At 37.6% G+C, this 26511-nt stretch overlaps 2 protein-coding genes across 2 annotated transcripts in view; one reads left to right on the top strand and one right to left on the bottom strand.

The window, feature by feature from the left end:
• Window positions 1-9657: 9657 nt before the first annotated feature.
• c25h12orf75 (chromosome 25 C12orf75 homolog) lies at window positions 9658-19992 on the bottom strand. Its single transcript, XM_088080353.1, has 6 exons — window positions 19675-19992; window positions 14932-14956; window positions 12479-12514; window positions 11437-11516; window positions 10068-10098; window positions 9658-9933 (listed from the first exon to the last, which is right to left on the bottom strand). The coding sequence occupies exons 1-5, from the start codon at window positions 19715-19717 to the stop codon at window positions 10094-10096; spliced, it is 189 nt and encodes a 62-aa protein (XP_087936479.1). The 5' UTR covers window positions 19718-19992; the 3' UTR covers window positions 9658-9933; window positions 10068-10093.
• Window positions 19993-26027: 6035 nt separating this feature from the next.
• Window positions 26028-26511, top strand: part of appl2 (adaptor protein, phosphotyrosine interacting with PH domain and leucine zipper 2) — a 45927-nt gene continuing 45443 nt past the window's right edge. The window contains exon 1 of the mRNA XM_042495408.2: window positions 26028-26178. Coding sequence (XP_042351342.2) covers window positions 26122-26178 — 57 coding nt within the window. The 5' untranslated portion in view covers window positions 26028-26121. The remainder of the gene's footprint in view (window positions 26179-26511) is intronic.

Here is a 26511-nt window from a genome sequence, read left to right as displayed (position 1 = left end):
CCTCCCCCGGGTGTGGGGTGCCACATTTTGGCCCGGACCAAGTGGCAGGCCACAGTGCATTCATGAACTAACTGACCTGGCGTTACACGTCAAATTCAGTTCACTGGGACGACTGTATCGTGTGTCCTGCAAGTCTTTCAAGGCCTTGGATTGAAATATGAGCGACAGTTGAGAGTCTGCTGAGGAAGGAGGCCTTGACATTGAGTCTGACATGCTTTGAGAACACAGGCAGATACTGTACTGTTCATTTGCTACGGTCTGTGATGTCTGGATGGGACAGGCTGTGGATTCAGGGCAGAAGTATCACCAACTCTTACATCACTGCAAGGTTGCATAAGGGAAGAATGTATGATATTTATTAACCTCATCAGTCACGTTAATTTAACATGTCTGTCAATGATATATAGGAGGAATCATCCACGAATATCCAGAGGGAGAGAAACTGAACTCTTTATTCAACAAAACCTGAGGCTTGTTGGCAGTGATTTCTAAACATATTATCTATTGTGGTAACTGTTCACTCACACTTGCAGTACATTTTATTTCCCAACATGAAGGTCAAAATACTTTCTGTGGATTTTTTAAAGTCCCCTTCCACTCAAAAATGGGTTTTGATTTGCCTTACTGTCGTATAGTTTGACACTAGAAGATGTATTAACATTCATCTCCTGAAGAGAGAAAGTTTGTCTGTACTCTCCTAAAATCTAAAGTCAGTTCATATGGAACTTACACAAGTGGGTTGGGTAAACTACAAACATCAGAAATTGACTTTTCAGTGAAATAAGAAACATCTTGTGTCGAAAAGTTAAAGAGAGAATAAAAAGATTTCAATATTCATAGATTCTGGGGTTTTTCAATGAGGGTGAAGGAATAGATCATTTTTTGAGGATTTTGAAAGAATTTATTTAACTTTTTTTGTAGAAAAAAATCTTATCATATCAGACACAAACATAGGCGTAGATTTCAGGAGGGAAACAGCTCAGCCTGCTACCAAAGAAGTTAGGTGTGGATTTTTGGTTGAAATTAGGTTGTGACTTTGGGTGACCAAAATTGAATGTCAGGACAATGTCTTATGTCATCATCAATTTGGCATAGAATACTTTTGTTGATATATTGTTGGGTTTAACTTGTGTTACTGAGTAACCAAAGTTCAAGGCCTTCGTGTCATTGGCATCTTGATGTAGAATAACACGTTAATTGCAAGGTCTGGAAACCAAAACTCTCTGCCAGACATCATAATGTTAACAGCCACACAACATGAAATTCTTATGTCATTAGGCATTAAAAATAATGTCAACCTGGTTGTTATTCCAACCAAAATTTAACGTCTGTCTTATGTGAGAGGTCCAATGTCTTTTTGTCACCATGTCCCCTTCAATATTTTTAACCTGTGCATTTGACTCCCACAATAAATGCATGAAAGTCAGAGAAGACTTTTGAAAAAAAAAATAGACATTTACACCATGAATTGATGCAGAAAATTAACCAGTAGACCAGAAATTAAGTGTTTGATCCTCAAAACCCACCTGTTTCATCCAGTATTTGTCCCCCCAGTACTGAAATTAAACCTACAGTATATCCTTGGATACAAATTATTATTTAAAGCACAGTCTTTTGTACATGTCATAAAACATGTCTGGGTGGGATTTTTAATATACTGAAGGGAAATACTTAAAACAATCCAAAGCATACCAAAACATGTAGCCTGTTAGCTCCCTCCATTTTCCTAAAACCCCCAAATTCCAAGAAACACACTCAAATTAATAATTCAATGGTAGATACAGCCCTGCATGTTGGTATGTCAGCAAAATATGGTGAATTTGATCATCAGTAATGTGGAGAGGTTTTTATGTTCACTTCTCTCAGAGCCAGATTGGAACATTAGATGAGCACATAAGGCATGCAGGTTTGAAATACAGATTAATGAAGTCATGGGTTGGTATTTCTGTAAATATCTTTGTAAATTCACTTGGCAGCATAGCCCTTCTTTTCCCGCATTTCTAAGTACAAGACTAAAAGGCCAGATAAGTTATTACCGAGAATATTGGGCACACGAAACACACACAAACACCCTTTTCAGGTTTCAGCCTCATTATTGTGAAAACCATAAAGTGGGGCCTGTGATTGAGCCTGACATCAGCTGTATACTCATCAGCTCACGTGGGCCTCTAAGTGGTCTGATTGCCATGGAAAAGATGGCAAGATTCTTTCCACCAAAACAGTGATTAGCACCCTGTTACAGTTATTGGGCTAAATTAGTGACTCTGGCGCCAAAGATTAGTGCAACCCTCTGGCTTCACAAGTCAGCTGGAGCAGATTGTGAGAGCTGCTGGCTTGCTTTCACTATTTTATCAGTGTGTGTATACCCTTAAAGCAGCTGTTGAGGCTGTGGGTGCAGGACGAGGACATGCCTCTCACTTTTCATGGATAACACAGAGAGAATGTAGAATCAACGTGGTATTTGGGTGGATCTTTGGATCTCTTCAGACGGCATGAGGGTTGAAGCTTGGGCTTTGCTGCAGTGACATCTAGTGGTGATAGGTGGAGTTACAGCTACAAGGAGGGGAGCTTAGCTTTATAACCATGCTGCATGCCAAAATGTGAACACGACACAGAAATATTTTTAAAAAAGATAGATTTTTTTAAATTCACACTAGAAAGGTGGCAGAATGAAAGATATTTTTTAAAATAAAAAAACAACTATGCATTTGAAGAAAGCTCTTGATTTTTAAGTGTGATGTTTATGTTGGTGTTGTCAACGACTGTCCCACCACTGTATACACAAATAAAATGCAACAGCTGTTCTCAGCTGAAAGAAAAATACATTTTGGGAAGGGGGGGTTAACTATGTAATCTTTAGTGAAACATATTACTGTCTCTAAAGTTTAGTTGTCACTGGTATACCATTGCTGTAGTTTGACATGTTTTGAAGCAGGTCTTGAATTATTTTCCGCTGAAATAAAAAGTAAAGAACATGGAAAATTTAAAATCTTTTTGAAGAATGTCTATTTCCTGTTTTTATCATTTGGTCACACAAGTGTACACTGGTGAACTAAGTTTTAGGTGAGGCAGAGACAACAGAGAGAAGCAGATTGGGGGGACACCGATGTTGACTGAAATTTTCAGCTGGAGAACAAGCAGCTGCGGTGTCACGATGGGCCAGATGCACAGATGATCTGATTAAGGACGTGTAGCTCTCACAGTTCACACACAGATTCTTATCTGCACCCGATGGAAAAAGCAGCACTCAAATTCACCTCACTGGAGAGCCGATTGCCATGTTGTGGAAACTTTAGTTTGTTTTTACAAGGTAGATAGCAAGTCAATGGCTTTATATAGATTTAACATGCAGTTGAGTGAGATATCACACTGTGCAATACTTGATGATATAACAAGTCATGTGGTTATACAGTATAGACAAAATGGAAAGTTTTTATTGAACTGTTTCTATTCATGTAGTTGGAACATCAATAGAGAAAATGTAATGAGGCTGCAGTATTGAAAGTCATATAGCCTCTGCATTTGTCTCACTGTAAGGAATGTTTTACCTCGACACAGATAAGACGTTAAAAACAAAGTCACCAAATTCACAAAGAACATTGTTTTCTCCCTCACCTCAGCTAGTATCTAGCCATACGCAAAAAGATAACCAGTTTAAGGAAAACCAAATGATAGTGATGTTAGTTAGGCACTGTGAGAACAGCTTTAGTGCTCCTTGACATTGTCACAGATCTCTTGAACTCTATTGGAGGGATGAATATGATTCTTCCAAAGGATATTGTTTGACAGTTTGCAAACAAATGTTTTGATACAGTTTTTCTGTTGTTGATTCTTCACAAATTCAAGGTAACACAGCATGACTAATTGTTAGTCATGCAAATGACAAATAGTCATTTTCTGGGTGAAGTGTTACTTTAATGTTCGGGAAAGGTAGTAGTTGTAAAGTATGATTGAGAGGTGGTGAAGATTAGCCAACATAATCACTTGGTTGTGGTTTGGAAAACATTTCTGCCAAACTTTACTGTCTGCCTTGCTACATACAGTAAATTGTATACACATAAAAACAAAACTGAATGCATGGCTGAATACCACCTGAGATAGATTACAATCTTCTAATTTTATAATTTGATTAATAATTAAATTAATTAATAATTGTAATTTGAACAAAACAATCCTTTAACTGTGTTCAATTAATCTGAGATAACAATACATCTCATACATAGCAGTATTAGTTTTTGTTTTGATAGTATATGTGCATATTACAAGCATAATAGACATATATCTATATATATCTATATACTGTATATATATCTATATACTGTGTATATATATATATATATATATATATATATATATATATATATATATATATATATATATATATATATATATATATATAGTACACTCTCTACCACTCTCTGTCCCTCTGTGACTTATTAGAGAAGTTCTGATTTATCTTGCACAGTATGACACGAGCACCTTATATTTTTGGAGGCACCTACTGCATAATATAGTGTGGGATCACCACAGGGGGCTCAGACTGCTGCTGTGCAATGAGAGACAGGACAGAGTTAACATCTCCTCACCACCTCCTGCTCCTCCTCGTCGCCTCCATGCACTCCCAACGCAGTCAATTACTGAGATGGAGCTGCCATTGATCTTGTTGCAGGCGGACAAAAGCCCTCAGTTCAATAATGACAAATGTTCTCTTCAGCAATCCTCACTCGATTTTGACAGGCAAGGTCTATCTACGACACTCGCTAAGAACACATGTAATCCCTCAAGTCCCGGGATTATTGATTACAAAAGGCTGATACATTTCAACAAGGACCACAATCAATAACCACAGCTGTGTGCAGACAATATAAAAGTCTTTAATCCTAAATAACTAAGTCAAATGATTATGGATGAGATTCACAGAGGCAGTCAAGTTTTTTTTCTCTCTTCTCATGTCAGCATAATTGAAAAATGAGGTGATTTGGCTGTGTATTTGAGAAGGAGTGCATTGACATTTATGATGAGCAGGTGATAGGTGCACGAATGATGAAGAGCAAGTGTGACTAAAACACACAAAGAATATGTATGGGACAAATTAGCCTGTAAAACATGACTTTTACTGAACAAACCTGATCACCTTAGTCCTTACCTCTTTAATTGTAACATTTTACAACTGCTTAAAGAGACACAGGTGTTTTTTTATGATCACTCCAAGTCTTTTCCAGTGTGTTAATATGCATGTAAATAATGAATAATTTACACAATTCACAACAGCTTTGACCTCAAGCGGTTTCCATTTTTTTTTAGCATTAATGTGCTACAAAACCTGAAGGATTTTACATTCCCTGATATAAAGAGAATAGTTTGACATTTTGTACAAATATTTGCTTTCTTGTCGAGGGTAAAATAAGAAGTTGATACCACTCATGAATATGCAGCAGCCAGAAGCTGGTAACCTTAGTTCAGCATAAACACTGTTTTTAAGAACCTGTAAGCCACTGGACCCAAACACCAGAAGAAAATGTTTACATTGTACGTTTTTGCAATTCATTATTATTTTTGTAAATTATTATGTAGACTTTCCTTGCAACTTTCCCACATTGACGCATGATCAGACCTGTCCGAACTCATTTCACGTTATGTCCTCATGTTTCCTTTTCTGAAACCTTACCACTTTAACTTTTGTGGCCTATACCTAGCCTCCATAACTTCACATTACTTACTTAACTGCATGTTAAGGATGTAACATCACTCACGGGGCACTGTTACCATCATACAAACCGTTCTAAGATGGCACGTTTCGTTGCGTAAACCCTAATTACAGGCTTTTGTTGATTAAACTTTAGAAAATAAACCTAAAAACAAAGTGTTTTACATACTTAACTTTATTTTTGAAAAGTCTGTATGCGTGTAATAAGCAGAAACTGTTCATGAAAATGGATGTATATTTTGAAAAGACCCAGGCATGTAACAAGCGGAAATTGACACGACATCCCTGAATTTCCAGAACTGATGCAGGAAGAAACCTAGCTGGTCTTATTTTGATGTGTAGGTCGACTGAAAGAGTGATGGTATTTGATGATTCTGGATGAAAACTCATTTGTAATTTTTACACTTTATCTACAAATTAAACTAGTGCGCTTTACAGTTGCAGGTAGAGTCAGGCTAGCTTATATTTCTCTGTTCCTAGTCTTTGTTGCTAAGCTGCTAGCTGGCCTCTGGCTGTAACTTCACATTCAGCAAACAGACACGAAAATTTTAACTCTGTCCTGTCTCTCATCTCTAACTCAACTAAAACACAATTAGAAAGCAAAGAACGTATTCCCCAGCATAACAAACTACTCCCAAAAGTGTTACTTCTCTAAGCACACTCCACCCCTACAACATTCAAACAGCATGCAGTGTTTCACAGCTTTCTACAACTATCCAACAATGTGCCACAGTGGCATTTTGATATAGAGGGCTTCACTTCAGACTGTTATTCATCCACATTCTGCCCCCTTGTCCCTGTTAGACTAATGAATAGGGCAAAGGCAATGACATTCATCATGTACAGGAGGAACAACTATAAAGGGCAAAGAGGGGCTGATAAAAGAGGGAGAGACAGGCAGCACGACTCACTGTAAAAGCCAAAGGCCTCTGGTAGGGACTGAGGCAGGAAAACCGAGGCAGCAGCAGAAAGGAAATGTAGACATCAAGGAAAAGGGACACCAAAAACATAATGTCTGAGGCGCGGTTCTAAATCAAACCGGTGCTGCGGTGCTGTACGCACACTGCAGCTCTTTTTATAATATGCTGTAAACTACACAGTACATAAAGCAGCTCTTTGTATCTGCAGTATATTCTGCGTCTACCACAGGTGAACAGTGTAAACGCTGCGACATTGTGAGCTGACAAATGGCTTGCAATTAAAAGATCACTGCATCAAATCCCTTGGTATCAATGTTAACTGATAACAGAGCTTGGCAGCTAGTGGGCATCATTCTGAAGAAAACAGACACAAACACTAAACAGTAAGCCTGTGTTCAGGCGTGACATAAGTCTCTATTGTTATAGGACAGGTCAGTCGAGGCAGTCGAGGCTACACACACATAGGCTTATTAAGCGTTGTGTAACACGGAACATCTCTTGAATCTCAAGTGTTTAAAGTTGGTTAAAGCTGGCCTATTTCCACCTTCGTCTGGGGTCCTGGTGATTAGAGGATGTTGTACATTCATTTGAAGAGAGAGCCGTCAAGAGCCTGGCTGACAAATGGCCCTGACCCTAATGCCCACCCAGCTGTAATGTGTTTTTTTAATGGGGACAACGGTGTGTGGTGAGATTTCTGTTTAAAGATAAAGCTGGCTCTAGAGTTTCCTTATTGTCACCAAATCCCATGGGGAAAAACCCCCACAATGAATTGACCCTGCTAACAAATATACAGCCATACAATAACCAATTTCCTGATAGAGGTTTCTGATATGAAACAGAGGATTTAGGGGTCCTCCACCAGAATTTTTTTTAGCGTCAAAAACCTAATTTTGATTTTTTTTTTTCTGCTCCAAGTTTTTCTTTTTCTGTTCAGTTTATGGTCTTTCCTACATATATACCGATAGTTCTACCTATACTGTCCTGCTGCTGTAAATGTGCAGTGCTTTCCAACCATTTCTTTAAGACATAATCCTGCACCCTTAAAAATGTAACTTTTCATCAACACCAGCCTTCAGGTTCCATATTATTAAACACAATTCACAGTATATTTTAAATTAATCTGTCAGTGCTTAGGTTAGTTTGGTCAAGTTTGCAGTTGTAGTGGCAGACGCTTGACTTACCATTATGTTAAACTTACTGTACTCACTATACTATACTTTTTAAATCAAATTGTTTTATTTTGTTTTCTGTTTCAAATTAGTTGGCCTACACCACAATGCTTCCATATACACAGGACTAATGGCACGGGTACCTTCTAGGACACTAGTTCCCTACCTGGGGTTCCAGACCCCCCATCAGGTGTTGCCAAAGCTAAAAAAGATCTACAGGTAAATCTCATTATTTGATTCATTTCTGTGAGGAAAGCTCAATGAAATAATTACTCTTTTTTAAGTTTAGATTATTATCAAGATATGAACATGAAAAAAAAATCTCCCAGGATAAGGGTACACATAAAAAAATAATGGGACACCCAGTGGCTCAGTGGCTAGAGCAGCCGCCCCGTGTACAGAGGTTATATCCTCGCTGCAGCGGCTGTGGGTTGGATTCCAGCCCCGGCCCTTTGCTGCATGTGTCCAAATGTCCATTAAAAGACGTCACTTAGTCAGGGTTTTTTCCATTAAGTCAATGAAAGCAAAGGGGTCCCTTAATGAAAAAGGTTGGGATCCACTGCCTGAGGGTACAAGCAGCCCTGGTTGGGAGTCACTGAACTAGAGTCCAAATGTGCATCTATTCACAGCTGACAATAGCCCCATTTACTCCTGTTAAAGTAACAAAAACTACCCTATCAAGTCGTTTTAGGAGATTACTGATGACTTTACGTTGGTAACCTGTTTTTATCGGGATATATGTAAATATATATGACTACTGAAAACTACCTGTTATTATATGACTAGAATTTCCTATTTCCTACTTTTCTCCATGACAACCAACCAACTCCATCAGCTACTGAAGGCCACAAGATCGGTTGGTCTTAGTCTTCATGTGGTATTTGTTAACAATAAGAAAAAATACAACATAGCACCGGCTTTATCCTTCGAGGTCTAAATAGTGCATAAAACATTCACAATAAAGTCTGATACATAATATATGAAATCATTTACAAAACAATGTCAGTAAACTGTAAGAAAAACAGGACGCTAAAATAAAATCACCACCTCTGCATTTTTCAGTGTATCCTTACTTTCCACATTTTTTTTTTGCAACTGAACATAATTTAATGGTACTTTTTTGCTGTTACACATTAGATCACATTGTATACTTTCAGATAAGAACAAAGTATGTGACAATTCTGCTTCTGAGAAAGACTGTAAGAGCTGTGTGAATTACCCAGAAGCGCTTGAATCAGAGCTCTGCAGGGGAAAAACAACATGCTGCAGAGAGAGGATGAGAGAGAAAGAGAGAGTGACAGAGAGAGAGAGAGAGAGAAAGAGAGGCAGGCAGACAGAGAGAGAGAGATCCTCTTCGTATCATGAGTCATATGCTGATGTTACGTAATCAGTATGGGGCACAAGTTAAGTGACAATAGCAGCACACTTGGGGACATTGATTAAAACACTCTTGATTTAACTTATTATTAGCATTTAGGCCGATCACTAAAATCAGTGTCATTTTCAGCCTCTTGGTCCCTGATTGAAATAAATGCTATTTTAATCCTTCGATATTCTGTGATGCATTAACAGGAATGTGTTTGCTGCTTTCTGCAAAACTCCGATTTCTCTCGGTCTCTCTAACTCTCTGCCTCCGCCACACAATGAATCATTGATGGCTTCTTAGAGAAATAACTGAGCAGTGATTATTATTGCAGAGGGCTATTGGGAATGTGTGTGTGTTTCCCAGACAGTTAGTTAGTTAGTTGGCTGGGTCCCCTGTCTCCTCCTGAGAAAGAAAGAGAACGTTCCAGTGCCGTGACTGAGAAGCCAAGATGGCTGTCACAATGCCCGTTGCCGGCACCCACAGCCAGTCCCAGGGTGGGTGCTTGTCCGCTCCGATGCCCATCTTTTTTGCAAAGTGAAGGGTGATGATGGATGCCGTATGCAGACCTCTGCTGTGCATCCCTGCGTCACTGTGCCACCCATGACTCCATGAGGCAGCATCCTCAGCTCCCCGGCAAGCTGTCCACATCCTCGCTCAATGACAGTGTTAAAGCCTGAGTCGTTATTCAGTGTGTGGTGAGCCAGAATAGGAGCACTTACATGCTCTCTGCTTGTAATGTGAGTGTCTCTAGGTAAATGAATATGTAGGATCCTGTTGAGACAAAGAATAGAGTCATTTTGCTTTCATGTGAATCCTTGTGCCAGCATCACTGTAAGAGAAGAAATACAGAGGAACAGGTGATTTTAAAAGCTGAACAAGCAGCCTTGTTTCTTCTTTAAAGGTACCTGTGCTGTCTTCCCTTCAGCAGCTGCTAGTCTGCAAGAGAGGGAAAAAACAGAATGAGTGCTCGGATATTTATAGGGACAATTATTTGACAAATTTCTTGTTCTTGTGTTTCCGTCTCAATGTCAAGACTGTGCTCGAAAAAACACCCACACAGTCTACCAAGCAGCTTGAACTAGGAGACTTCAATGGAAAAAAGAGACAGTACTTGTTGTGCCAGAGGAAAAACTAATCAATTCATAATTATGTTTAACCTCGATGACCACAAGGACAAACATGAGGGGAAAGCTCCAAGAGAACACAAGAGGAAAGCATTCAGGGGGAAAGCATTCAGGGCTGCAGAATACAACAGCGAGGTAGCAGTTTGTTTCGTAAAGTGGAAATTTGGGGATTTAATTTATCATTATGAAGTCTATTCTAATAGCACAATGTAATGACTATATTAATGACATGTTTCCAACTGTGCAATACTCAACTGCAGAATATGCTAGCCCCCTATTATTGTGCAATTCAACTGCAATACTTCAATAGTACAATACACTCTTATTTAATTCTTACCTTTACATTCATGCATTAATATTAAGCACACCTATAGTGCGATACACATGTTTGTACATATTGCATATATTTCTTTGTGTCTTTCAAATATTTAGATATTTTATTAAATATTTTGATATTTCCATATTTATATGTATATATTTTATGGTGTAGCAAAATGCATTTTTTTCTTTCATACTTCTTATAACTAATGTATGTCTATAAGAGCAACTGTAACATTTCCTAGCCCCCCCTCAACAAAGTATTCTGAATCTGAATCTGAATCTAAATCTGAAGTTGCGCTTAGATTGGTTTCCTTTAAGCCTTGCTTTAATTTGCAATTGTGTCTGCCATCGGGTATGATCTCCCAGGCATGAATGGTTATATCAACATTGGTCAATAAAATCAATACCACTGCATAATATATTTGAATAAGCGAACAAATAAGGCTGTTGTAGATATCAGTAATATGCAACACTTGAGAATAACACTACTATGATTAGTGAGGCCCATGCTGATTAAAAAACACACAACAGGGAAATAAAAATTCCACTATTATATCTGACATCATCAAAATAAAGGTTGTGATTTATATATTTATTCTCACAACTCTGAGTGGCCAAACTGTAATTATAATGGCAATGCTTCTCATTAAGATTCATTAAAAATAAAGGTCAAGTAGAAGCTGCTGTAGGCAGACAGACGCGTGTTTTCACGGGGTGATGGCTCAGCCACCAAGGATTATTTCTCTCTACGCCCCGAGCTCTGTCTCTACAAGATGCTCATCAATTTTTCAGAATATGAAATGTGTAGTTCAGCGTTATGGATGTTTACCTTTACGTGTTGGCTTGGACTGACTGGCAGTCACAGTGGTCAGGTCTGCTGGTAGACCTACATAAACGCCACCATAATTCCTGAGAGGAGAACAAGGTAGCAATTAAAAGAAAAAGTAGGGGATGAATTATGTTGTGGTGCTTCTGCTTTTAGCAAAGCATTAGCTCATTATATCTTTCCAAGTGTTCTTGGAAGATATCACATCTGTCAAAAAAAAAGAGAAATGAAGGATTTGGCAAAGGACACTACCCACTGTACCAAAACTAATCTGTTTTTATGTATAGATTTCATAATTGTCATTTGAAACTGCAAGAAGAAAATGTCTGCCTTGTATGTTTCTGCAAACCACAAAGATGTTATTTTCGCATACTTTTTGGTGCGGGTGTTTTGTAGTCACCTGTCTACAGCTGCTCTTTTGAAATGCAACAAAAAGCCTGTTTTTTTACAGGGACATTGCAGCATTTTAGCTGGGATCTTGCCCCCAAAACTGGGTAGTTTTAGCCGAAACATCTTTTCCTAACCTTAACTAAGTAGTTTTTATGCATAAATCTAAACACACATTGACCACAGCATTATTTTAATGTAAAGTTTCAGTGCATTTACTACATAATAACATGCGGATGTTTTTATGCTGACTGGGTTGGTTATTGACAATTATGGACAATAATTAGTAGTAACCATAACTTAAAATAAAGAATAACTATAACTTCTTATCCACTGAAATGTCCCAGTAAGTTAACAGTATGACAGTTAGCTAGCATGCGCAATACCAAGACCCTGAAACCAAAGCAGCTAAATGCAACTCAGCATCATTTAGGTTATCTTATTATTAACACCTTTGCTTGTCAAAATGTCGTCTATATGAAAAAAGCCTATTCATTTTTGCATTTTATATAATCTACATCTGTATGCTACAAAAGCAAAGAACTGTATTGTATAATTAACATACTACACAGCTTTAATGATAGAATTAAATGCACCCACCAGCACCACAAAAAAGCCAATAATTTATTGAAAAAAAATATTGAAATTGCGAAAATACCTTCTTTTCTCATCGTCTGCCGAGGGATCTTCTGTCCTGATTGAGAGAAGAACCACAGGTCAGGTCAGCTCTTATGGGAGCACAGAGGACATAAAATCTCAATAACAAATAAACATATGCACTGATGATCACTAAAAAGCAGACTGTGGAGGTGCATTCGCTCAGTACATTGGAGGTATGCAGCATTAGCACTTATGGGAATTCTGCCATTTCTTTGAACAGAGGGAAGTCTGCACACTTCAGCTCCCTTTATTTTGCCAATTCCCAATCTGTGCATCCTGAACAACTGATAATCAGACAGAACCACCCATTTTTGTTTTAGATGTGGGCCCAGGCTACTGAACAACCAGTTTTTAATGACCTCAGTTTTCAGGGTTTTTGCTGTTGTCTGTTTGATTTTTTAAATTTGTATTTTATCTGGGGCTGACACTGTATTCACTATTTGTTACTTTTCCATCAATGCAAGCAAAAATAATAACATTATTTTCACTTTTTGGAGTGAATTATTCCCTCAATCTTGTGTTCACATACCAATAATCTCTTGTTTGTGTGAGTGCTTGTGCGTGCATGTGTATGCATGTGTGCGTGTGCGTTTCTGTTTGTGTGTGTGTGTGTGTGTGTGTGTGTGTGTGTGTGTTATATTTTACTGTGTGGTACAGTCCTAGGAATCTGTGATTAGCCTCAGTGAGTCATTGGTGTGCTGCTGTCAGCTCTCATGGGTCCTGTGCTGGCTGCTCAGATGGTTATCAAGGAGCATACACACAAACACACATACACACACACGCGCACACACACACACACACACACACACACACACACACACACACACACACACACACACACACACACAGTTGTGTTCCCATCACTTTAGAGGACATTTCATTGACTCACATACATTTCCTGTAGACTTACCTTGACCCTAATCCAAACTCCTAACCCTAACCCTAGCCCTAACCATAACCAAGACTTTACCCTAAAATTTAAATATGTACCTTATGGGGAATTGCCTTTTTTCCCCAAAAGGAAGCTGAGTCTCCAGAATGTGACTGCAAAAATAGATTTATGTCCCCACAACATGACTAACACATGTCCACATAAACACATACACACTCACTGATTCCTGGAAGTGCTTTGGAAATGCTGCCATTCCCATAGCTCAGAAAAAAAGTGAACTGTTCATGGCAAAGGACAACCTGTCCTCTAAAAGGCATTTCACAGAAAAACATCTGAACTGAATTTCCTAAAGCCAGAAGAAATAAATGTCTTTAAAAAGGAGAAGCTGCAAATCCAGTCATCCAATTACCTTTAAATCATTATCAAAAAAGGTGCCAATTAATTCTCAAATCGTTTATCATTTAAGTTGTAGTTTTATATTTTATTTTTTTTATATTTTACATTCCACCATTGATTGTCAGTTTCTCTTTATACAGTGAACACTGTGTTTTTCTGTGTTGGTATATTGTTAAGCAAAGGTTAGACAGCTTTGCAGTGAAAATAATTTTGTAATGCGTTTATCAAACTATGGATCATTAGAACTCCTTATTCTGCCAACATACAGTATCTAAAAAAAAGCGGTTACTCAGTCATACAAATACAATCATTTCCAAAACAGATTTGTATTGCATATCCTAAAGAAAAAAATATTTCAGTCATTATCACAAAAGCAAGCAAAAGACAATGTTCATATCAGTTTTTTGCATGTGCTGTAACCAAAGCAACAAAATTGGCAGTTAAAGAGCCAAGTCTTGTACAAGCGCTTCTCCAAAGAGCTGAAATAATATTACAATATAAACATTAAGTTGTATTCTCAATTATATTCATTTTTGAAAGGGATCTGAAATTAAATATTCAAACTGCTCTATCTATATGAAAAAAACATGCCAGTTCCCTCATTGTTTCAATATATACCAAAGACAATGTGTATAATTTCAATGTGAAAAACAATACACAGAAGTGTTGGGTGGCAAAACTTAACATTATTAAGTTAAGTAATGTAATGTACAAGTAATGTTTTCAATGTGCAAAGGCCGTATCAGTAATATCTAAATGTCTAATAATGAAGGATAAAAACAAATCTTCATTTTTTGTGTCTCAACTAATGATTAATAAAATACAGGAAAATATAGGTCTTTGTTATTGCTGTGTACAACAACCAGTAATTTAAATAATAACAGAATCTTTCTTTTTTACTGTCAGGTTCTGGTGTGTGCACTGAAGTGCTTGTTAGTCAGACCTATTATTATTATTATTATTATTATTATTATTATTATTATTATTATTATTATTATTATTATTGTTGTTGTAATGTCATTGTAGAGAATACTGCATGAATATTAAATGGGTCAGTATAAAGCTCTTTATTAAGGCTCACAAAGTGATCTGAACATACAAAAGCCAAAGAAGATGAGCTTCATGAATACTTCAAAAAGACAGAAAATGACTGATGTACTTACACATCTTTGGAGACTTCTGCTGGCCCTGAAAACAGATGAAAAGATTCAATTAATTTTCATTATGAAAAGCACTGAGAGATGGGTATTACTTCAAAACAAAGACAGTCAAGCCAAGACAACTAACAGCTAGCACTCTGTAATACGTTAGACTTCAAAACACGATTTATCTAACAGCTCCCTGCTCATCATTTCAGAACATGCCACAATAGTCAATTAATGACTTACACTTAAGATGACACTGTTAACACTCTGTTAAACTGCTCAGAGTGACAAAGGTGAAGATGTGGTCCTTCAGCTAGTTTTGGAAGGTGTGGCAGCTTTGGCGAGCTCCAAATGAGACCACCTGGGAAATTTCCATGTATCTCCTTCTGTCTTAATCCAGATATGTGAGACTTCAGTGTGTAGACTGTCCATAGCTACAGATGGAAAGCAATCTGCAAAATTAAGATTATTTGCCCATAAATCCCACTATGACTTTTAAGACTGTTAACAGTAGCAATTTTAAAGATATAGTTAACGTTGTGAAACTGTCGTGCTTTAATTAGGTTTAAGAAAAGACTGTGGTTTTGGTCAAAATAAGTATATTTGTTGTGTATCTTACAGTAAGGTACATGAATTGACTTGCGTTTGATACATGACAAATGTTGACTTTTGGTTTTATATGGGGCACAAACAGCAGTCTCCTTGGTCAAAGTCCTGTATTTGTTTGACCAATCCATTGACCCTGACCGAGGCAGACTTTGTCCCTCTCCCTGCCAGGCCCCTACTGTGCCAGGATTTGAAGTCAATTTCTGTAGTGGCCACACAGTGGAATTACAACTCCCAGGTCTGTCATGTTGTGTACTTGGGCCCAAAGAGACTTTTTCCCATTAACTTACATTGAGAAAGAGACATCTTTAAATCAGTGGGTACATTTTTTGAGTGCCATAACCCCCAAATGTAAATATCAGGATTTAATCCATTTTGTCCCATGACATTTGGAAAGTCGGGTCTATTTTTCCTTGTGATATTTTTAGAGGGATATACTATACTAACATTTTTATCTCTACAACATTTACATGATATCTTTGGCTATTACTTATTTTGCATATTAACATACATTAAGACTGTAAAATAATGCATGGCTACTGTGTAATTTACCCATCAGCTTGGTAATTAAGCTGCACCATGCAAAGTTTCAATCACAAATGGTCTTTTTTAGGTCTTTAATATGTACCTGTTTTACCTGAGGAAGACCAAAATGTGGTCCAAATGTGTCACGTTTTTTGAATAAATGAAGAACTGAAAATAAAAAAAACATTGTATAGATATTTTTTTCTTTGTGCACATATTAAAGATTATGGATGTACATGTGCTCGTTAAAGATTGCCAAGGGAAAATCTATTGACATTCTTCAGAATGAGCAGATTTGTCTTTGATATATTTAGTTAATTTTAATCCAAATTTCATTTCTATGTTTTTGTTTTGTTTTTTACTATTTAAGTTTTATTTTTATTATTATTTTATAGCCTAAGTTTGCAATGGGGTTATATAGGGTTCTATTTAAAAAATGGCTTTGAGGGTAACAGAGAACATGCTGTACACTAATATAAGGCATGTATGTAGGCAGTATAATATGCCACCCCAGTGACACCCGTCATACTCACCCCAATGCTGACTCTTTTAATTGTCCAACAAAAGCTCATTCTTTGGTGAACCACAGGCAGTCCACTAAGCTTGATTTAAATTGAAATGAGACCACAATTCATCCAGTAAGAGAGTAATTTAACATCCTGCTGGAAAATATACAGTATCAACAGCAGGGGAACAAAAGCCTCCACTCTGCTCTTCAATTGGTTCTTCATGCTGTACCCTATTATACTAATGCAGAAATGTACCTTAAAAAAGAACACTATACGAATAAGATGTAAGGGCAGCAAAATCGAGATTCACATTCACATCATTACACAGAAAGACAGGAAATTTCATCCTTGTAAAAGGCAATAGGAGGGACTTTCATGGTAAATGTTTGGGTCTGCTGATATGACACAGGGGCCTATTCAGTATCCTGACAAAAGCTCATTTATATCCAATGGCGCACATCTGGGTGCATAAGACTAAGGATGAGCAATGTGATTTAGAGTGCACCATGCGGTCATGTGAGGCTTGAAATCGAAAAGTTCTTGTATGACTAGAAGATTTCCTGGAAGCTACAGTTTTGCTTCAACCCTACTATAAGGCATCTATAAAAATAGACATTTACTAAAAGCTTTATAATGCTCTTAAATGTAGTTGGTCGTTAAGGTCTAAATGTTTATTAATGTACCTAATTAAAATAATATCTCGCATTAAAGGAGCAGTGTGTAAGATTTAGGGGGATATAGTGGCATCTAGTGGTCAGGATTGCAGATTGCAACCAGCTGAAACTGTTTTTTTTCCTTCAATTTCCTTCAGTATTCATTGTTCAGGGTTTTTTAATCAGGAGCCGAATTCTTTGCAGAAGTGTCCCTCTCTTTAAAAAAGACACGAAACAGGTGATTAAAATGGGTGAAAACACTAAATAAAGCAGTTTTAGGTCACAAATCAGTGTTTCTCCGATGTTGCTTATTTTGTCAGAGATGGGCCACTAGCCTAGCACCTGTTAATTTGTGCTCACCTTTTTTTTTTCGCTGATAACTTAAGATGTAAACATTCAGGAGGTTTTTACTGGAAGTCAAATTCTCAGCCTCTCAAAAACAAATGTGCCAGGTGATTAAAACTATGGAAACACTGAATAAAGCACTGAATAAACTGTCACATTAAAAAATCAGTGGCCAACATGAAAATGTGAATAGCCCTATCTAAACTAGTACTGGTTATCTCATTCTGTAGCAACATGGTAATGCAAATGACAGACTATCTATCTATCTATCTATCTATCTATCTATCTATCTATCTATCTATCTATCTATCTATCTATAGTTTTAGATCCATTTTGGTCACAAGAATAACTGACTGAACGCAGCTACCCAAATGCTACCCTCATTACAAGTACGGATATTGACAAATTTAACTAAGATTACACTTATAATAGTAAAAAGTACCTTTCGTTCGAGTATTCGGCTCAATTGTAATCTCGAGTTAAGGATAATATAAAATAGGACACACTGCTATCTAAACTTGACAGAAAAGGAAAGTGTGGGAACACTTTATCTTAACACCCCTGTGTAGCATATATAAGTAGTATATACATATTTGATAAATTGGTCATAACACCTTATATTCTGTAGTTGGAGCCTACATAGATATAGGGATATCTTTAACTTCTTAAATAGGTGCAGAGTTTTCTAGCAATTATAATTCCTTCTATTAAAACTTACAATAATTAATATTATGTGTAGTGAGACAATTATTCATCCTGTGTTAAAATATTTTAAAATAGGAGCAGCAGGGTGCTTCTATATCAATTTTACAGAACATAATTATGTGGAGAGACTCTGGACAGTTGTCAGCTGGCATGTACAAATACATCCACATTTGTCAAAGTGACAGGATGTCATACGTCCTTGATATTGTGCTGAACGCTGACCTCTAAGAAGAAAGAGAAAAAAAAATGGGTAAGACCTGCTGCACAGAGATGAACACAGCTGCTCACACTCGCAACAATCTCAGACACCTACTGAGATGTTGTTTGCAGACACTGTAACGTCAAAGCAGATCAGATTTAAAGACAACACTGGGTCGTGCTTCCCAGATGCTTTCTGTGGCTCTGTTAGGAAGCCTGGCAAGCACTGATTAGGTACCTGCAAGCACACAGGCACACATTTACACAAACACACACCATTCTGCTTTAATGGGCAGCAGTGGTGAGGTAATCCTGCAGATACTTCAATCTAATTATTACCTCAATTTGACTGTGGTGCCCAGAGATTTGCTCAGTATAATTTAAAACAGGTATTGTGTCAGGATAAATCTACCGAGGGAGATGTGTTATCTGAGGACAATCCATAATAAAGCAGCATTTCTGTGTGATTATTAGTAAAACCTCATGATAAAATATTTTTCTCCATTCAAGTGTGTCCTCAAGGCTTTATGAATGAAACCTGCCCATTGATAGACTATTTCAAAACCCCCTGCTTACAGGCACAACCAGGATTGGTCAAGTGGGGAGACAAAGGCATGTGAATGTCACTAAAGCTGCTTGTCTTTCATGCTCAAACCATGGAAACCAGTGCAAACACACCAAGGGAGGGAATGTATAGCTTCTGTGTTAATGTAGAGTGACATCCTTTGAACAGTTTCAGTGTCATCAATATGATAGCGGTACATCCCTGATGCTGCTACTCTGGTGTCTTTTACTAGAATATGGGAAACCCTTCATGATCGACCCTCCACACATAGCTTCAGGATACCACTGCACGCATACACACACTTCAGAGCGGGAGCCAGTATGCTGCAAACTGATGAACATTGGAAAGGCGGTAAAAAAAAAAAGAAAAAATTTGAATTTCACAGTAATGTTGAGACCAAAATATACATGATGATATACGGCTATCCATGACTGGAATCAAAACACTGAGAGCCACACACACACACACACAAAAACACACTTGCACATGAACACATCCGAGGACATACGCTGAATGCAAAGGGTAACCCTGACACACTTCATTTACATTCAAAACACCCTCTCCCCTGGGTGCAGATACAGTGGCAACTCTCTCCCACGCACTTAACGATTTCCACACACACACATAGATACACAGTTTCTTTACAAACACTCACCCCCTCCAGAGGTGTTGGTGGCAGAGGAATTGCCACAACCCATTTTGCATCGATGCAGCCACCGTCCAAGCAGAGCCGAGACGCTTATGAAGAAGAAGGAGGAGGGAAGAACGGAGACCCAAAACACATAAGAAGAGGGGGAGAAAGTAAGGAGGAAGGTCAAAGAAATGTCTCCCACTATAACACAGGGATCTCCTTCAGTCGTGTCCCCCCTCCCCTCTCCTCAGTCTTGCGCCTATCCTCCCAGCAAAGCAATGGAGAGCTGAGAGACTGTGAAAGCATGGAGAGACAAGCTTTTATACACACACACACACACACACACACACACACACACACGCTTGGAGAGGGGATGAGAGAGAGGGGAGAGAAAGATGCTATGCCCTCATATGATTTGCTCTTTTCCTCCACCCTGACATGGTTTCCCGGGAAACCAGGGTAAAGGAGGCGGAGGGTGGGGTGAGACTCGACCAATAGGGAGCTTCCTATTTTATATAAAGGTGGGAAAAAAATTAAATGCATTTAAGGCATCAATATATCAGCCTATGTGTGTGTGTGTGTGTGTGTGTGTGTGTGTGTGTGTGAGAGAGAGAGAGAGAGAGAGAGAGAGAGACACATCCTGTAAAATCCTCAAACTGTCTTTGTGTGCTGAAACATAGAGAACCTTCATTTATGCTCACACACACACACACACACACACACACACACACACACACACACACACACACACACACACAAGCTGAAAAAGCCTTGCACAGCCTTGTAACAAAATGGCAAAGGTCATGTTTAGGTCAATTTAAAAATGACCCCAATAAATCCAAATTCACTCTCTTCTTCTTCAGTTGTGACGTTGTTTCGTGCCTTGCGGTCATGTGAGTGGCGTTAAGATGGCAGGATGCATTGCATTAGCACTGGTGAAAATAATTCTCACATTCAGTCAGTGGTGTCATCAGATGATGTTAAGATGTGAGCATGGCTGAGAGTCACTATTTTTAAAATTCTTCTGGGAAGTTTTCAGTGACACATGCTCTGTCTCTGACAAAGCCTCGTAACAAAAGTCTGAATTTCTCCTCTCTTTTCTATGTTTTTTTGTGGGCCACAAAGGCTTATTATTGTTTCCACAGGCTCTTCCTAGATGCTGTTTACTAAGTAAATGAAATCATGCTGTATCACAAAATCCTGGAAAGTCTCGAGTGGTATACATTTTGTACAGAAAAAGTTGATTTTCCACTTATGTATGAGATTAGATATGGTTTAATCTGCTTTGAGGGAATAGTTCAACATTATTGGGAAATGTAAAAAAAACTCAGAAAAGTGTATTTACTGATTTACAGACATCTCTTTCTCAATGTTAGTCTTTGGGAAAAAGTCTTTTTGGGCCCAATGGCCTCACAAGATTTCCTCAGACTTTCTGGGGGCCTGGGGGTTATCTGCTAGGCTTTTTTCTCGGCCATGCCAGGCCCCAGAGAAGCCTTGCTTCCAATTTTTCCCAGTGGTCACTTGCAATATTACAGTAAAACAGTTGACACCTCAAACTGCAGTCAAGGTCATTTGTGACTCTTTTGATCCATGGAGGGTTTTTATTTCTAAAACTTCTCTTGAAACAAGAAAATCGACTTAATAAACCATGATGTCATCATGATGTAAAGTCCATGTGCCAGGCAACTTGTGGTGGCGGGACAAGCAGGAGAAACAGTGCTGCGCATATTTTTATTTTCAGTTGAATGAAAGTTTTTGGTGTATGCACCAGTCGAGAAATTCTCATTGGACTGAAAGGGTGCCATCTCGGGGTCCAGTATCTACGTATATCACAGGCTGAGCGCTGTGTCTTCATGGAGTCTCTGCTGAGAGCCACGAAACAGTCCAGCATGTAACCTGAAGTTGAAAGACAAATTGGTGTTTTTACAATTATTTTATTTATTTATTATTTTTATTTTTTGTAATATCTCAACTATTGGATGAATTCCACTTATTTGGTGACTTTTTCTGTCACACCACCTTTACATTCACACTTGTGTCCTAGCAACTTTGCTGTGAAATTTAAAACACACATTCACGTTTCCCTCACGATAAATCAACCTCAACCTTTCAGCAACTTGAAAATAGTTTTTGCTTTGGTTTATGACTAAATACCTGCAAAACCAATCACACCGCCATGAGCATCAGCTGTACTTTGTGTTTAGCAAATGCTATCATGCTAAATTAAGATGATGAACATAATAAGCATTACACCCTCACCTGCACCTAAACATAAACATGTTAGCATTACCTCTGAGAGCATACTAACATTATAATACAATTTTTGAATGTACATTTTGGCCACATAAAGTACTTCTACTTTTCTACAAGGAAGAAAGGGTAAGAAAGGAACATCCATGTACTTGTATGATGTACTGTCCCAGTCACAAGCTTTTGCACTCAAACAGTTCTTCTCCACTGTCTCCTGAGAGTGTTTCCCCAATCAGCTGAATCACTGCTTTGTGAAATCCAGGTTAGTTCCACTGACAAGCGTCTCTTTTTATAGGCCAGACTTAGCAGCGCCAGCAAACACAATTATCAAAGTCAGAACTGCAATGCCTTATCTAATTTAGAGCCACAACTTCACCAATTAAACTACACAAGTCCACTGGGGAGGAAAGAATGTGCTCCTGCTCAGGCTGCCTGGGAGCTTGATGAGGAGGCATTGCTTGTCACGGCTTGCCTACATTATCAGGTCACAACAAATACCATTATGGATACCTAAAATGTCACGTAGCAAAGAAAATAAATAAGTGAGGCAATTTAAGTGTTACCTTTTTTGTGTATGCATTTGAGGATTTCTTAAATGACATTATCCTGAGATTATAGTTTTCTTCCTAGAACATGAAATTGCTGTTAAAAATTGATCAGATTGCACTGGAAGCAGGAAAGTCACAATAGTTCAGTTCTTTTTACAGTTTTACTATAAATAAAAGGCTATAAAACATTATATTAGTTTAAAGATTGCATTAGAATGGAGGTTTTTACATGTTTTCACCTTGTAGTGTCAGCATGCCCTAAACCACTTGAATTTATATCTTTAATAGAATTATAGCAACTACATGACATGTAAACTTTTTTTATAAAGCTTTTAAGTTTTACCCAACAGATAGCTGAAGAAGCTATCAGTGCTGTCTTGTGGTAAAATATATGTGGCAAACTCAACTATTCTAATACTGGTTTAAAGAATGGCCAAAAAATACAAGTGAAACAACATACTACTAGTCTAAAAATCCTTGTTTGACTCCAGTTTTGTCAATATGTTATCACCATTAGCAATTTTATTTTACAATACAGATATTGACTGATTTGTTTTTTGTTTTTTATTTCAGGGACTTACAATTTTACTTAGTCATGTAGGCTATTTATTTGTCAGATTTCCCGATCATAAGCTATTAATTTTGACATCATAACACAAGTGTCAGACCTCAAAAAATGTTGCTCTTTTTCAAGGGAGATCCACCCCGAAATGTGACCACCATTTTTAATCCATTTATGCAAAAAACTAATTTCCAAAGCTAGAATATTACTTTACACATTACTACTACTACTACTACCACTAACAATAATAATAATAATAATAATTATCAACGTTATTCTTATTATTATTTTCTTTTTATTCAAAACAGATGTTGCTGAGTGCATCACAAGACAGTTAACGCAGATAAATGAAGCAAAAGTAAGGACATTAGGTTAACTATTAAAACAGAACAACACTGAACATACCAACAGTATAATAGTAATATAGTAGAGTGGTAAAAAGCTGTTAAAAAAAGATTTGTTTTACTTTTCAACGTGTATTTAATAAAACATTATATTGTGTCACTTTTACACCAATATCAATATCACTCAATATCTATATAAAGCCACTAGAAAATTGCTGAGGTATATGTCATTTGTGCAAAGGTCACCTAAACTCATTGTGAACTGGATCAGTGCAAATACAACAGAGTCAGAATGTGCTGTTTGTAGATTGACAGTAAACTCAACTCAAATCTAAACTGCCAAATGATTAAGACAGTATACAAATATTGAGACATGAACAAGCACTTGACTTGGTTTTCTTAAACACTCTTATCTGGCGTTTTTATCTTTATTTTTTACAGAAACAAAGCATGAAAGCAATTTGTTCAACATTTTTATCTGTTATGGACCATGGTGACGTAAATTATATGCGCTCTTCTTCCTCTACCCCCACGCCACATGATGCAGTCTATCACTCTGCCCTTAGATTTATAAGTATGGATGGCTTTATGACGCATCATTACTGTACGAGAAAGTTGGTTGTGTCAGTACTGAAACTGAGAAATTAGCTTTTAATTATATTATATTATACCCCACACAAGTGGAACAACCTTGAGCAGCTCTTAAAATTAGATGCACAAATTTCCTTTCAAACCATTTAAATCTCTGCTGACGGACGTAGAGCACAGTGAATGCATGTGTTTTCCTTGAGTTGATGTTGTCCTATATGTTGATGTTTTGGTGTATTTGTTGATGTATGCAGTGCCTACTGTGTGTTTTTGCTTTTAATGCGCACTTAAGTATCAGCCACACTTCTCATATTTTGTCTGTGTATTACAGTGGGTTATTGTCGTTTTTACTTGTAATGTAATCAGGGCGTCCTTATAAGAGAGCTTGCTCTGAATGGCCTGCCCTGTTTAAATAAAGGTTCTAATAATAAATTAATCATTCCAAAGGAAGAGGTGTCATCTTGTTATATTGGAGCTGTGTTACCATTGGCTTTACAGGGCAAACTACACTATAGTTGCAGGTGTAAATTAGATCTTATTACATGAAAGTAAAAGAAGAAAGATCACAGTGGGTCAGAATATCCGACATTTGGAGAGCAAAATAGCTCACTTTATCACCCAGGATGGGATGAGTCAAGCAAGCTTTTATTTTCTGTGGATGTGTGCAGCCGCTGTCGGAAGTGTGAAGTAATTAGAGAACCAGCAGCTCCAACAATATTCGGTACATCACGTGCTCAGCCTATAATTAGGCAATTGTGGCTGAGACAAAACAAGACAAGAGCTGGATGATGACTACTTCCAGGATTGAGTGAGTAGATGTGATTTTAAAATTCATGTGCTACCTCTCAACTATTTTTTAATTGCATTTATTTTAATCATACCTTCAAAAAAACCCAGAAATTGACAGGTAATTCTAGGTTTCTAAATACTTCTTGAATACATACTTGACGTTCCATGTGAAGAGAAATAATTCTGGGATTAAACAATAAATCAGGTCATTTGAAGACATCACCTTGGGTTAGGGAAAATCAGAGCTATTTTCTGTATTTTTGTAGACTATAGAATTATTTCAAAATCAATTATATAATTATTTAATAATCAATGATCAATTTGAGCATGTGTACCCCCCCATACAACATACTATATACTGATGCAGAAAAGAGACAAATTGATGTATAAAAAAATCACCAGAATGCGGGAAATTGTTTGATGCTCAAAATGTATTACATCAGTGCCTCCCCCTCTTCCAATGTTGCCTATTTGTTCCATAATAGGCTTAACTTTTGAAAGAGTGTCTTATTCTCAAATCTCATTTTCCTTTTTATGAGCTACATTTTCAGACACATCTTCCCATGTCAAACTGCATACTAATTTACTGCAGAATTACCATTTGATGGTATTTTCTGCTTGGACTCTTCTGTATCAAAATCAATTCATTAGTATCACAACCAGAAAATATAATATTTAGAAATAGCCTATTACAATAGAGGGGACCAAACTGCCTCAATGATAAATAATTTTACTTTGAATCCTTTGAGTACATTTTACTGATGATATTTTTATACTTTAAAATAGGCCTTTTAGAGCAGAACCTTTACTTGAAATAAAGTATTTTTACATTGTAAATTAAAGTGCATTATTTATGATGCCCAGACTATATTTCAGTAAAAGTTTTTAACACAATATTTAAGACTAGCTCTGTTCAACTACCTACTGTTTCTCTCTTCAAAATTGTATTATATTGTGATGGTGTGATGTTGCGCAATCAGTCATTTTTCTAACAGTTTTTTCATATCCTATTTTGTAATTAAAATTCCGCAATTCTCCATTTGTCCACATGGGGTCGCTGTTGATACTAAAATGGTGAAAACATTAGACCGAGCCTACATCTGCTTTCATTTTCAACCTGCCCGTCCAATATTTGCCTTATACTTTGCCCCTATACATAAAACACACCACAACTTCACAAGAAGTGAATAAACATAAAATCATACCAAGATCTACTTTAGAGATAAAGTGCAGCTGTTTTTACAGGTCACTAGTTGCTCTGGGATGAGATCAGACCGGGCCCGCCTCCAACTCCTACGTGTTCCTCTCACCAGCGCAGAGGCTCACGGGAAGCCGAGTCAACGCTCTAAATAATTCAAGCTCCCATTCCTTCTCTTCCACCGCTAACAAGATGCCGGCCGTACATCACAAACTGCTCCTGGAGGACGCTTTGCAGGACAGTCCTCAGGTAGGCCTGTGTGGGTTTTATCACGTTTGAGGACACAACTGTCACAAACAAAAAGACATTAGGAGCGCTGGAGTTAGCTTACTAGCCCAAACAATGTCTTGTTCCTGTTGTAGGCGGTTTCCTCAAAACGATGACAGCTCCCAGCTATTTGACACATTGTACTGGTAATGTACTGTAAACCTCTGTCAAGAGTGGCTGCACCTTACCGCTGGAAACAGTGTCGTAGTTTGTAAAGTTTGTCATAATTTATGTGGCATTTATGTGCCTCTGTTTTGTTTGCAAAGCTAGGTCGTCACAAGGCTCCTGTCTCTGATAATCTGGAACATTTAAACA

This window comes from Plectropomus leopardus, chromosome 7 (assembly GCF_026936395.1).
Source record: "Plectropomus leopardus strain MGB_pleo_1.0 chromosome 7, ASM2693639v1, whole genome shotgun sequence".
NCBI lineage: Eukaryota > Metazoa > Chordata > Actinopteri > Perciformes > Serranidae > Plectropomus > Plectropomus leopardus.
The sequence above is the reverse complement of the archived record's forward strand: the minus strand, read 5'-3'. Positions and strand labels throughout refer to the sequence as shown.